Genomic DNA, 14,798 nt, shown 5'->3' on the forward strand with positions numbered 1-14,798 from the left:
TCTAGAGGCCATATTTTTCACAAGATCTTCATGAAAATTGGTCAGAATATTCACCTTGATGATATCTAAGTCAAGTTCGAAACTGGTTCACCTGTGGTCTAAAAGTAGGTCATTAGGTCAGATAATACAAAAACCTTGTGACCTCTCTAGAGGTCATATTTTTCATGGGATCTGCATGAAAATTGGTCAGAATGTTCATCTTGATGATATCTAGGTCAAGTTCGAAACTAGGTCATGTGCAGTCAAAAACTAGGTCAGTAGGTCAAATAATAGAAAAATGATAGAAAAACCTTGTGACCTCTGTAGAGGCCATATTTTTCATGGGATCTGCATGAAAATTGGTCAGAATGTTTATCTTGATGATATCTAGGCCAAGTTTGAAACTGGGTTACATGCGGTCAAAAGCTAGGTCAGTAGGTCAAATAATAGAAAAACCTTGTGACCACTCTAGAGGCCATATTTTTCATGGGATCTGTATGAAAGTTGGTCTGAATGTTCATCTTGATGATATCTAGGTCAAGCTTGAAACCGGGTCAACTGCGGTCAAAAAATAGGTCACTAGGTCTTGAAATAGAAAAACCTTGTGACCTTTCTAAAGGCCATATTTTTCAATGGATCTTCATGAAAATTGGTAAGAATGTTCACCTTGATGATGTCTAAGTCAGGTTCGAAACTGGGTCACATACGGTCAAAAACTAGGTCAGTAGGTCTAAAAATAGAAAAACCTTATGACCTCTCTGAAGGCCATTATTTTCATGAGATCTTCATGAAAATTGGTGAGAATGTTCACCTTGATGATATCTAGGTCAAGTACAAAACTGGGTCACATGCCTTCAAAAACTAGGTCATTATGTCAAATAATAGAAAAACCTTGTGACCTCTCTAGAGGCCATATTTTTCAATGGATCTTCATGAAATTTGGTCAGAATTTTTATCTTGATGATATCTAGGTCAAGTTCAGAATTAGGTCACATGAGCTCAAAAACTAGGTCACTATGTCAAATAAAAGAAAAAACGACGTCATACTCAGTTAATGTGGGGACAGGTGAGCGATTCAGGACCATCATGGTCCTCTTGTTGTTACTATACTATATACATAGACACAGTCTTGTGCGCACCATCTCTCCTCATCCCCTTGACACAATATAATGAAACTTCACCCAAGTGATCAGTAACAACAGTACTTGTGCATGGGGCATGTTAGGTTGTTTTAACGACAAAAATTGCAGAGTTACGGGACTTTGTTTCTTGTTCACATACTATGTACATACAGTCTGCATATGCAATCTTGTGCGCACCTAATCTTCCTAACCCTTGCACACAATTTAATGAAACTTCAAAAGTGATCAGTAACAACCCTAGTGTTTATGGGCATGTTACGTCTTTTAGAAAATATTCTGCATAGTTATGGGACTTTGTTAGCTCACCTGTCACAGAGTGACAAGGTGAGCTTTTGTGATCATGCAGTGTCCGTCGTCCGTCCGTCCGTCCGTCAGTAAACTTTTGCTTGTGACCACTCTAGAGGTCACATTTTTCAAGGGATCTTTATGAAAGTTGGTCAGAATGTTCATCTTGATGATATCTAGGTCAAGTTCGAAACTGGGTCACGTGCCATCAAAAACTAGGTCAGTAGGTCTAAAAATAGAAAAACCTTGTGACCTCTCTAGAGGCCATATATTTCACAAGATCTTCATGAAAGTTGGTCAGAACGTTCATCTTGATGATATCTAGGTCAAGTTCGAAAGTGGGTCACGTGCCTTCAAAAACTAGGTCAGTAGGTCAAATAATAGAAAAACCTTGTGACCTCTCTAAAGGTCATATTTTTCATGGGATCTGTATGAAAATTGGTCTGAATGCTCATCTTGATGATATCTAGGTCAGGTTCGAAACAGGGTCATGTGCGGTCAAAAACTAGGTCAGTAGGTCTAAAAAAAGAAAAATCTTGTGACCTCTCTGGAGGCCATATTTTTCAATGGATCTTCATAAAAATTGGTCAGAATGTTCACCTTGATGATATCTAGGTCAAGTTTGAAACTGGGTCACGTACCTTAAAAAGCTAGGTCAGTAGGTCAAATAATAAAAAAACCTTGTGACCTCTCTGGAGGCCATACTTTTCATGGGATCTGTATGAAAGTTGGTCTGGATGTTTATCTTGATGATATCTAGGTCAAGTTTGAAATTGGGTCAACTGCGATCAAAAACTAGGTCAGTAGGTCTAAAATTATTAAAATCTTTTGACCTCTCTAGAGGCCATATTTTTCAATGGATCTTCATAAAAATTGATTTGAATGTTCAACTTGATGATATCTAGGTCAGTTTCGAAACTGGGTCACGTGCGGTAAAAACTAGGCCAGTTGGTATAAAAATAGAAAAACCTTGTGACCTCTCTAGAGGCCATATTTTTCATGAGATCTTCATGAAAATTAGTGAGAGTGTTCACCTTGATGATATCCAGGTAAAGTTCAAAACAGGGTCACGTACCTTCGAAAACTAGGTCAATAGGTCAAATAATAGAAAAACCTTGTGACCTCTCTAGAGACTATATTTTTCGATGGATCTTCATGAAAATTGGTCAGAATTTTTATCTTGATAATATCTAGGTCAAGTTCAAAACTGGGTCACATGAGCGCAAAAACTAGGTCACTATGTCAAATAATAAAAAAACGACGTCATACCCAAAACTGGGTCATGTGGGAAGAGGTGAGCGATTCAGGACCATCATGGTCCTCTTGTTTTTTGTTACTATACTGTATACATACAGTCTATATACATACAGTCCACATAATTATGCAATCTTGTGTGCGTCAAATTGCAATGTACTGTGTCAGTGCATGTGGGGGGTACATTCATCATCTTTAGTGATAGCTCTAGTTTGTAATGGTTTATTTTAGCTTCATTTTGAAGAATATGTAGAGTTTATTGAAATCAAATATGTTTCTGGTTTCATGAAAACTATTACTGGTGTCTGATTAGGAGATACAACTGTGACAGTCACTGCAGAAGGTTCAAATCTTCAGCCTGTGACCCATAAGCAAATATTTATTTACTCAATATTTGGGGAGAATGATTTTTTAACCAGGTTTTCAACGAAAACCTGAGTTATTAGATTGGGGTATGTTGTTGGTCGGGCGGGCGGGCGGATGGGCGGCGTCAAACTGGTGTTTCCGGTCAATAACTTTTGTTTCGGTAAAGATATTTGAATAAAACTTGGTATGTATGTAGCTTATATCAAGACAAAGGCTGGGATTGATTTTGGGGTTTCTGGGGTCAAGGTCAAGGTCACTGTTACTTAAAATAGAAAAAGGGTTTCCGGTCAATATCTTAACTTAGGAATGAGCTATCATGATGAAACTTGGTGTATAGAAAACTTATATAAAGTTGTAGCTTGGGATTGATTTTGGGGTTTCTGGGATCAAGGTCAAGGTCATTGTTACTAAAAATAGGGTTAGGTTAGAGTTAGGGTTAGGGTTAGGTTAGGGTTAGGTTAGGGTTAGGGTTAGGGTTGTGCTTTAAAGTGGTGCACTGTGATTCAGTATACTTTTTTATTCTTATGAAAAGTGTTGAAAACCTGGTTTCGTGGCATTGCCGCGTTTCTTGTTCCAGCCTATGATAGCATATGAAATTTGAGTTTTATTCTTTTCAGGCATTTGAGGAGGAAGAGTTTAACACCAGTGAAGGGTAAATACATTTTGCACTTATAAAGAGTGCCACTGTGTGTAGACCAAAGTTAGGGCTTTGTCACCAGCAAGGATCCAAATCAGTGCACATCCGTACTGTTTGTATAACCTCACACCCATACTGCTTGTCAATTTTAGGACTTGTTGGCAAATGGTAAGTAAACAGTATAGATCAACAACATACTGCATGGATGTGCAAGCTGATCTGGATTCATACTGGTCTGTAAACCCTAACATTGGTTTTGCACAGCGGCAGTCAAATATTTACACAAATTTTCCTAGTTTTATTCAGGGGTTCTCAGTCTGAAAGTTTATGATCACTGCTGTTTCTAAGAGTCCAAATATGATCACAATAAGTCACAATACGAGGCTTGCAGGGGCCAGAGTCATCAAAGTTCAGACTTTGACCTAAAGCTTCTAGCTAAAAAATAAAATGCATCTATAAAAGTAAGAGAAAATTTTGTAACAAAAGGAGCCATCTTTAAACAAAGTTTAATGAAAATCTGTAGGCATTCAGTGAAATTTAAACAAGTTTTAAATTTATCCTAGTCTGACTGCTTGATCTACCCTTTCGTAACAATGTTTTTCTCTAATTTATCTTATACTTTAAAGGTAATACCATTCATATTATACATAACTTTGAGGATAGTAATGGGAAATCTTTTAATTTTAATTTGAAATATCTTGAATAGGTTTGAATTTATTGTCAAGAAACAGTTTTGATAGATTGTTTTTGTTTTTTTTATTGTAAATATCAGTAATATTTTGGCAACCAAATTTCTTAAATCAGTTTGGACTTTGTGAATGGATTGTTTTGAATTTGTATTAAAGTCTAAAGTTTAGACTTACAGTGGTGGTGAATTTAGACCATGATTCTACAACAAAGATGCTTGCCAGTGTTCTTGCTGTCTTCTTCTGCCATTGAACCTAGAAGATAGACCTACATTTAAGTTTTAATTTTTATGTAAAGATGTGATTATCCTTTTAAGTGTTTTGTTAATGTTGCTATTTATAGAATTGCTAAACGTCAGCATATAGTGGATATACTGCTGCAGATCATGGTGGAAAGTGTCGGTTTTACAGTAAGTAATGATAGTGTAATAATGTTACAGTTCATAGAATATGTAAACTACAGACTAAAAGGATTTTGTATGCAACCATGCTCCTTATTAAGGTAGTTCTGCACGTTTAGGTCGATCTTTTTTCTACAATGTAGAATTTGATTAAACTCTGATTTTTCAAAACTTCAGAATATACCTAGAAAATTCAGCAAATAAAAAGGATAGGGTTGTGTGCTTGATTTTTTGTTAGACTGACTTGAAAAATTTGGACCTCACGCAATTTTTCATAATGCGAGTCTATGGGAAAATAGCAACTTTCGTATCATTTTTGCGAATAGAAGATTTTCCACAGTGTAGATCTTAATGAAACTTCTCACAGTCGTAAATAAACATATGGCCTATGATATAGTGAAATAAAATGTATAGGTCCTTGTGCTTATTTCTGAGATATTTGGCCATGATTAAAGTGAACCGCCTATTTAGTTTATACTAATTTATTTATTCTCGATTGCCAAACAAGTTCTTACAGCTTACATTAATGGCTCTTGAGACTCATTCCAGATGGAACCAACCTCTAAGAGCAGAGAGAGAGAGGCAATGTGGAATTAAAGTGTCTTGCCTAAGGACACACTACCACCAAGGCAGTGGCCAGGATCGAACCCGGGACCCTTCGATCTCTAGGCGGACGCGCTACCACTGCACTACGGCGGCTCCACGAACCGCCTATTTGAAGCTAATTTTAAGAATCTGATATTATTTTGAATTATTTAACATGTCAGATGTTTTAATATCAATCATATTTTAACTTTAGAAAGATAGTAACTGTTACAATTTAATACATTCATTCAAAGATTGCCATTAAATAAGAAACTGATATTCATTTCCGTATACCGAATCCAGGTTTTATTCTATGTTTTCCGGATAAATGACGTTACGCCATCACTTCCGGTTTATCAAACATACCGAACTACCTTAAATCACTGACACTGTCAAGTATAATATTTCAGATATTATTAGTTTAGATGTATTTCATTTCAAACTTTTGTAGGTTTGTACAACATTATTATTATTATTATTATTATTATTAAACAGTATGTAAATAAGTGTGTGAAAAGGGATTAGATCTGGAAGTTTAGGTTATAAAAATATTACTGTTTACATAAACGCATTCACTAGTTAACCTTCAGCCTGCTGGCGACATGTGATTCTGCCTTTGCGACCAGTGCAGACATATGTGCAGGCTCATCTTCATCTGTGCTGTTTGCTGTTCAATCAGTACCATTTATTATTAAAAAATTACAGATAAGTTACTGATTGAATAGCGAATTGTGCAGACCAATATCAGCCTGCACTAGTCATAAAGGCAGACTCACTTGCCACGAGCAGTCTAAATGTCAAGTTCTTTTTAAGGGGATGATGAAATATGTTCATTTGATATGATGGTTAATTAAAGCTTGAATAATTTCAGCCAACACAAGTGGGAATCCTGTTCACCTTCTTGGCTCGGCAGATGGCTAGACATGAAAACACAATAACTGTAAACAAGATACTATTTGAACAGGTATGTTCATTTTGATCCTTGAGTAATGAGAATAACTAGGCTTTTCATCAGTTGAGCTGCACCATCAGAAAACCAGCATAGTACATTTGGTCTGACATCTCCAAGCAACCTTCATAAGCAGAGAGTGCCCTGTATCCATATATGAGCCGCACCATGAGAAAACCAACTTAGTGCATTTGCAACCAGCATGGATCCAGACCAGCCTACGCATCCGCGCAGTCTGGTCAGGATCTGACCTGTTTGCTTTCAAAGCCTATTGTAATTAGAGAAACCAGGAGCGAACAGCATGGATCCTGACCAGACAGCACTGGTCGCAAATGCATTATGTTGGTTTTCTCATGGTGAGGCTTAATTAGCAAAATGGTGAGGCTTAATTAGCAAAACAAACAGAATTGGGTTATTAATAATATTAGCTTAATTGGGGAGTCGTTTTCTGCTTGAGTGGATTTTGTAAAGTCGGATCACACCAGGCAGGTAAGCACCTAGGTGATCCAACCTTGCAAAATCCATCAGAGGTGAATACTGTATCCTGGATCTAGTATGACTAAGTTAAACCTAGCATTGATAAAAGTTCCTTGCTTAATTCCAATTTCTATGAATTTCTGTTTTAAGAATCCTGTATATATGAAACAAGGTTTCTGACTGTAGCTTAATTTGCCCCTTTTGAGGGGCTTAATTTTCATGTGGAGGAAGTTTCCTTTAAGTTGTGAAGAACAAGATGGTACTAGTGTAAAGTGCTTGAACAGTTCGGTTAAACAACCAATATTCCAGTACTGTAATCCTTTTCAAATATTGTGTTTAACCCAAAAAGAAAGAAAAACAATATACTAATGTCAACCAAGTCTGTTTTATAAGTGGAATTTGTCTATGATACAATAAGAAATGAGTTAAGTAAAGAAATTTAGGAGCATTTTAAGATTTACTTACTGTGAATGTAAACAAACCCTGACTCCATTTACTGGAGTCACTTTTTCTTGCATATCAGACTAGCATTTCCGATGGTTTTACCCATGGCAGCAAAATCCATTTGGCACCAACCATGCCAGATGACTCTTTCATGCACTGATTATATATTGTTTATGTAAAATACGAAAAAAAATCGGGTACCTTGATAGTTTCTTTCTATTCCTGTATAAAATTTCTTGATTCAAAATACATTATTTTATGGTAGAAACATAGAGTTACACTGCAAACAATAAAACTAAAGTGGAACTTGGTTATTGTGTGTCACTGAAGTGTCATGACATCACTTCTGCTTACCGACATTAATTTCCTGCGCTTTTTGTACATACTCTACTTTAAAAAAATTTTTAGAGTGCTAAAAAGAAAGTATTTCTATTTGCTTTACTTATTCTATTATTTGTAAAATATGATATGCAAGAAAAATAATCTGTGAGAATAAAAAGCTTATAATTATGTATACAATATGCAAGAAAAAATATCAGTCATGTGTTTATGAATCCGATAAAAATATCTGTCCCTCGGCGACCTGTGCCTGGGCGGTAACTCAGCAGCACGGATATTTCTATCCGATTCGTAAGTCAAATAATTTCTGAGAAAATATTGAAGAAAAAGCACTGAATTTTGTCTGGCTACTGGTTATAGCGGAAGGGATAGTTTTGAATGCATTCTTGCAAGCTTTATGAATGAAAGAAATGTGATTGTTTCTAGGTTCTGGAGTTTCTATGTAACCCTGATGATGACTCTAGACATGAAGAGAGACAGCAAGCCTTACTGGAGCTGTCACATGCTGGAGGCTTACAGCAGGTGGATGAGGAAAGATTTCTCTACCTGGCAGAGAGAGCTAAATTGTAAGTTAATTGATATATTATAGGCCTTTCACTACTTACATGTTTTGCTTTTATGTTGGGACAGACCTTGTTAAGTTGGTACATAGATACAAGACTACCATTTAACCTATTGTGAGTTTGAATCTGTGTTGTTCTTTATGATGATCTGACTACAAACGCCTTTGGTAATTAGTCCTCTATATCTGTTTCATGTTGGAAAGTACTCGGATACTTGCGAAGAAAAAGTTAGTACAGAACACTTGTTAGGCTAACTGCCTGCCATTACAAAACTGAAATCATGTTGAAAACAGCATTTATCTGAAATCAAAGAAAGAAATCAACCCCGTGGTAGGTTTCAAGTTTCAACCCAGAGCACTGTTCTCCATGATAATCTGACATAACCTAACATTTGTGAAGTCATTAGTACTCCACCTTTAATTTGTGTTATGTGGGGAAGTTTCAATTTCTTGCGAAGAATAAGTTGTATCAAAGAGGTGAAAAATGGTATTAGTAGCTCCCTTGCTTGGTGCTTAGCATTAAAAGGGAAACTGGCCTCTTCTCTCATACCCTCATGGCAATGGATTCCATCAGGAATGAGTTGTTGAAAGTGATTAATATAAGTTGTAGAACTTGTTTCACAATTGGCCTAAAATAAATTAGTGTAAAGCAGAATAAGTAAGCACAGCTGTGAAAAGCAAGAATGCTGGTCAGGTTAAATGAATAAAAAATCCCCAAAATTGACACGTCTTTTAATATTTCTGAAACATTTTCATGCATTTTATTCAAATTTCACATAAACATTTAAGATTATGATGTAAGTTTACCCATTCAGAAGTTCTTTAACTCTGTCCATTATTTTACAGAATTATTCCCCTTTTGACTTAGAAAATCTCTGAAACTAATGAAATACTGTACAGTTTTTTTTATTAGAACATGAAAAAAATTGAATAAATCATAAGTCAAGTTCACATACCAGGTCCCGTAACTCTGATTTTTTGTTTTAACAGAATTATTTACCCATTTTACCTTGCAGATGGGCAAATATCAACTTCTGATATTTTTTGTAGCCTGTCTATAAATTTAATAGAAACCTTAAACAAACATAGTTTACTTGTCAACTTCCTTCACTCTGTCTTTTATTTTGACAAAATTATTCCCCCTTTTTACTTTGAAAATCTAGTAAAATTGTTTATTTTTTTAAATTTCTCTGAAACAATGAACATACTGCATTGAACTTCAAAACAGGTTGTAAGGATCATTAGGAAAATTCAAGTCCAAGGTCCTATAATTTCGACTTTAATTTTGACAAAATTATTTCCCTTTTTTGCACTTAGAAAATGTTACTTAATTGCTGTTAAATATCAAAACCTATGCATCTTCACACAATATTGGATCATTTTCATTATTGAAGAAAATGACATTACTTCCACTGAATGGCTTTGATAGAACTTGATACAGTGATAACTGCCTCAGTAGCCTAGTGGTAGAGCATCCGCTTCGAGAGCAGGAGGTCGTGGGTTCGATCTCTGGCTGCCTCATACCAAAGACGTAAAAAATTGGTACTAGCAGCTTCCTCGCTTGGCACTCAGCATTAAGAGGATAGTGCTAGGACTGGTCAGCCCGGTGTCAGTATGATGTGACTGGGTTATTATCATGCCACATGTCTATGGTGTGATATTCCAGTGAGGTAGCACTATAAAGTTGGGCATTGTGCTCACTGCTACAAGTAGACACCGTCATTTATATGACTGAAAAATTGTTGAAAAAGACGTTAAACCCGAAAACATACTGATACAGTGATACATGTCATTAAGACACATTTATCATAAATCTGCCCAGGATTATGATAAAGTTATCTGCCCTTTTGTACTTCTTTTCAATACTCTAAAGACAATACACTGAAAAGCACAAGACTGTAACTCTTTCTTCATTATAGATGAAATCATTTCCCAGATTGCACATAAAAGGTGCAGTGTGAAGTAGTGTGCATTATTTAAGGTGGAATGTGCCCCAAAATGTTTTGCCGAATTTTGTTATGTCATTAATATGACATCCAGAATGCAGGAAAGGAAAAATGTTGAGAGCATTAGGAACTGGGTGTTGCATGAAAAGTGACATCAGGGGCTGTGTTTATGACACAATAACAAAAAACTCAAACAGTATGGTCACAAAATAAAATCGAAACTCAATCGCATATATCCTAAATTTTGTACTTTATAAAGTTTAGGATGAAATTCGGCAAAAAAATTTGGGGCGCATTCCACCTTAATACCAGTGTCTTTTCTAGCAAGGCTTTTAGTGGGGGTATGAATCATATATAGTGATAGCTCTAGTTTCTTCAGTTACTGTGTATGAAAAAGAGATATATATTTTCTTCAGCTACCGTGTCTGTGAGTTGCTCTATGAGAAGAGAAGACAGTTTGACAAGATTTTGTCATGTTATTTGAGGGATTATGCAAGAAAGGTAAATATCTGATTGTTCTTTTTAACTGGTTTTAAATAAAAAAAAGTGATAATGAATAATCATCTTAAATTCTGATATGAAAAATTCATGCACTTGACGTCATGTCGATGTATTATGTGGCACCATATAGGCGCTGAGAAAGAGAGCTACTACATTTGATCTACTATTCTATATAAAAGATGTTTTAGAATTAATATGGTATAACAGATTGGTGTTACATATAATTCACACATGCTGTATATGCCATTAGACATCTACGTACTCTGAAGTTATTCCATGTGATACTTCCTGTATTATAACACTCTTAAATCACAGTTATGTGTTGACATGACGTCTGTCTACTATATTTGGCGCCATACATATATCATGAAATAGTCCTTTCCTATTTCATCTACTTGTGTACATAAAAGACACAGAAGAATCGAAATAAAATATAGCAGAACCATGTTTAACATATCTGAACAATACAGATTTTTTTACAATCGTATTAGAATTGAGTTGTGCTCAAATAATAATGATGGTTTGTTTTCCAGTATCACGCATTCAACTTTATCATTACCATACTGGACAGTGAAAGGTTCACACCTGAGGAGAAAGCAAGTGTCCAGGCTGAAGCTTTAAAAAATCTAGAGGTATGTTACCTGTGTTCTCAGGCAGTGAAATTACACTGAAAAATCTAGAGGTATATAACCTTTGTTCTCAGGCAGTGAAATTACACAGAAAAATCTGAAGATATGTATCAAATATCTAGAGGTGTTTAACCTGTGTTCTCAGGCAGTGAAATTACACTGAAAAATCTAGAGGTATATAACCTGTGTTCTCAGGCAGTGAAATTACACTGAAAAGTCTAGACATGTGTAACCTGTGTTCTCAGGCAGTGAAATTACACTGAAAAATCTCGAGTTATATAAACTGTGTTCTCAGACAGTGAAATTACACAGAAAACTCTAGAGGTAAGTAATTATTATTTATATTCACAGGGACTTATTTTGTTGTGGTTTTGTCAGTGGATGAAATCAAATCTCAACAAATCAAGTGAAATCCCAGTATATCTTCAAAAAGATTAAATCCATGAAATAGCTGTTGAGGGCATAACGCAGGAAATATCATGTCCTTGAACTGAAATGATCGAGTGAAAATTTAAATTATGGTGTTCACGAGTGAAATATATTGTGATCTTACACTGAAACAAACAAATTTTCTATTTATTTTATGCATTTTTAATGGTTTTATCTATGGTTTTATATTCAGTTTGCCCGCCCAACGTCATGTGCATCGCATCATAACGTGATAATGTCACTTTATTTTATGCTAACTAATGAAATACTGTATTCTATCAGTTAAATATATATTTTCACACTGTGAGAGATATAGCTTCGCCCCCTCATACATTGTGTATGAATTTTAAATTATTTGCTTAAAACAGGATGAAAATTGAATATATCTCACCTCGAAGTGAGAAAATGTTCACATTTTTACTCGCGCTACGCGCTGGTGAAAATATTTGAAATTTTCTCACTTCGAAGTGAGATATATTCCATATTCACTCAAAACAAACAAATATCCTCTATATAGATAGTTTACTATTACGTTTTCTGATTTCTTTGACATTTTATTATGATAAAATGTAAATATTTATGATCCTTTTATTATTTTTATACATCTTTACTTTTACTATTTTGCAAGGAATTTCTTATCATTTATAATTCATATAATTTCGCATTCAAATGTAGTTCCATATACGGTCCAGTGAAAAACAAAAATTATATTTTCACTGTTTCAAACAGTGAAAATATCAATTTTATTTCACTGATAAATTTCAGTATTTCACAGAAGAGTATAAAATAAAAGTTATCTTTCAACAGGAATTGGTGTCTATAGACAGTAAGCAGGCAGCACAGATGGTGGTGTCTAACCTGTCAGTCAGCCTGGCTGATGTTGTTAAACAGCTGAAAACAGAGAAACCAGTGCTGTTTGAGTTCCTTCATGGTGTCATGGCATTTAGGTAAGTTTTTTAAATTATTGCTATGTATTCACATTTTGAGGGTTGGGGCCTCTGTGATTGAGCGGCTAAAGTTGTTTGGTTGGAAATAATTACCCCTGACCAATATGGGTTTAAACCTCACTTGGGGCATACAGTTCTCTTATTTGTGGGGACCATCTAGCTTGACAGGGGAAGGTTTGTGGTTTTACCCAGTCAGTAATAAAGTAATGCCCATAGAGGGATCTAATGTCTTCCTCCAACGTCAAAAGCTCAAAAGTCACCAATGAGCTTTAATCGTGTTTATGATGTTAAACCCAATGAAATCAAGGACAGAAAGATTCACCTCATGTTTCCACAGTTTCTACAAAGATTAGAGATTTGTGCTTGAGAGATTTATATTGATACTGTGCTCCATCATATCTGCTTTGGTTACCTATTTATTGATGTTAACCTGTGCCAAAACTAGTTCTGGAGAGGCTGCCAGGGTCTCCTTCCACCATAAATCCTGGAAAGTTAAGGATTTAAGATGCTTCCATGTTAATTTAAACTCAATAACTTATATTATTTAACTCAGTACTACTCTTGCAGAAAAGCATTTTTATGCCCCCAGCATCTACTGATGCGGGAGGCATATAGTGATTGTCCTATTCGTCCGTCCGTCCATATGAGGTTAACCAAATGGGACTGTTTCGTCTAGCATCAATACCCCTTACTAGAATGACTTGATACTATTGCAGATGTAACCTGTGACCATTCCTCATCTTAGGACATCACCTGACCTCAGTTTGACCTTGAACTTGACCTCGTTTTGGACTTAGGTTGCTTTATATCGACAAGGATGCCACCTGGGGCATCAAGCGTTTATTGAACGCAGCTCCTTGTTTTCTGTAAATCTGAAATGGAAATATGCTCATCCATTTACCTGTTTACATAAACTTTAATGTTTCCTATACTTTTCCTGTTTACATATACTTTACATGTTTACATATACTTTTCCTGTTCCATATTATTTACATGTTGTCATATACTTTATATGCTGTCATATATTTTACCTGTGTCACATTTTTACATGCCCATCTCTGAAAGAGCAGGGCATATTATGTGAACACCTGTGGTGGGTGATCGGTTGGCATCCAAAAGCATGTCTGCTTTGTAAATTGAACAGTTTTCATCAGATTTTTCAACAATGTTTGCCGGCATAATATCTCAGCCAAGTTTGATAACAACCCAAATCGCCCAGGCCCTCTTGGATTATGGCCATTGAATTACTTGAATAACTGCAAATTTAGCCTTGTACGCTCTCTAAGTCGAACAGTTTTCATCCGATCCTCACCAAACTGGCTGACAATGTTTGTGGGCAAAATATCTTGGCCAAGTTTGCTGACCACCCAAATCCCACCAGGCACTCTTGAATTATGGCCCTTGAATTACTAAAAAAACCTACGAATTTAGCCTTGTCCACCCTTTAAGTGGAACAGTTTTCATAAAATCTTCTCCAAATTTGTTGACAATGTTTGTGGGCATAATATCTTGGCCAGGTTTGATAACCACCCATATCCCCCCAGATACTCCTGGATTATGGCCCTTGAATTACTTGAAATCTGCGAGATTAGCTGTGTCCATTCAAACAGCTTTGATATGATTGTCAGTTTCATCCCATATGGAACTGCACAAATACTTTGATTCCTTGATTCCTTCTTACTCTTTTTTGGGGTTAACAAGCCATACAACATCAACATTATTACCTTTATGATATGTAACTAAATATTTAAATGGGCGTATTTTGTGACTGTCTGGCATGTTTACCTCTGTCGTATATTTTACCTGTGTTTTGTATTTCACCTGGTCGTATACTCTGGAAATATATTTATCAGGGACACATCTGGGAGTGCAATCCACACAGAGAAACAGGTTCATGTAGAAGCCAGTATATTTGAGCTGTACATTGACCTCATGTGTCAGTATAAACCAAACCATGTGGAAAATTTCATCAAAACCAATGAAGGCTACAGACTGGAAGAAACTTTAGCTGTAAGTGGGTTAAGTACTTTCCATGTATGTAAGGGCCCTCTGTTGCCAAGTGGTTAAGGTCACTGACTTGAATCACTTGCTCCTCATTGATGTAAGTTCGAGCCTCACTTGGGGCATTGAATTCATCATGTGAGGAAGCCATCCAGCAGGCTATTTGGAAGGTTATTGGTTCCACCCAGGTGCCTACCTGTGATGAAATAATGCACGAAAGGACACTTTGGGTGTTCCTC

The 14,798-nt window shown here is 35.9% G+C and overlaps 1 protein-coding gene across 1 annotated transcript in view; it reads left to right on the forward strand.

Moving 5' to 3' along the window:
• The window catches only part of LOC123539430 (vacuolar protein sorting-associated protein 8 homolog), a 69,976-nt gene that overhangs the window by 51,226 nt on the left and 3,952 nt on the right, over positions 1 to 14,798 (forward strand). The window contains exons 23-30 of the mRNA XM_053529391.1: positions 3,644 to 3,678; positions 4,693 to 4,759; positions 6,207 to 6,299; positions 7,971 to 8,110; positions 10,469 to 10,553; positions 11,087 to 11,185; positions 12,419 to 12,558; positions 14,412 to 14,568. Of these exons, the coding sequence (XP_053385366.1) occupies positions 3,644 to 3,678; positions 4,693 to 4,759; positions 6,207 to 6,299; positions 7,971 to 8,110; positions 10,469 to 10,553; positions 11,087 to 11,185; positions 12,419 to 12,558; positions 14,412 to 14,568 (816 nt within the window). The remainder of the gene's footprint in view (positions 1 to 3,643; positions 3,679 to 4,692; positions 4,760 to 6,206; positions 6,300 to 7,970; positions 8,111 to 10,468; positions 10,554 to 11,086; positions 11,186 to 12,418; positions 12,559 to 14,411; positions 14,569 to 14,798) is intronic.

The sequence above is a fragment of the Mercenaria mercenaria genome, chromosome 18 (assembly GCF_021730395.1).
Source record: "Mercenaria mercenaria strain notata chromosome 18, MADL_Memer_1, whole genome shotgun sequence".
Classification (NCBI taxonomy): Eukaryota; Metazoa; Mollusca; class Bivalvia; order Venerida; family Veneridae; genus Mercenaria; species Mercenaria mercenaria.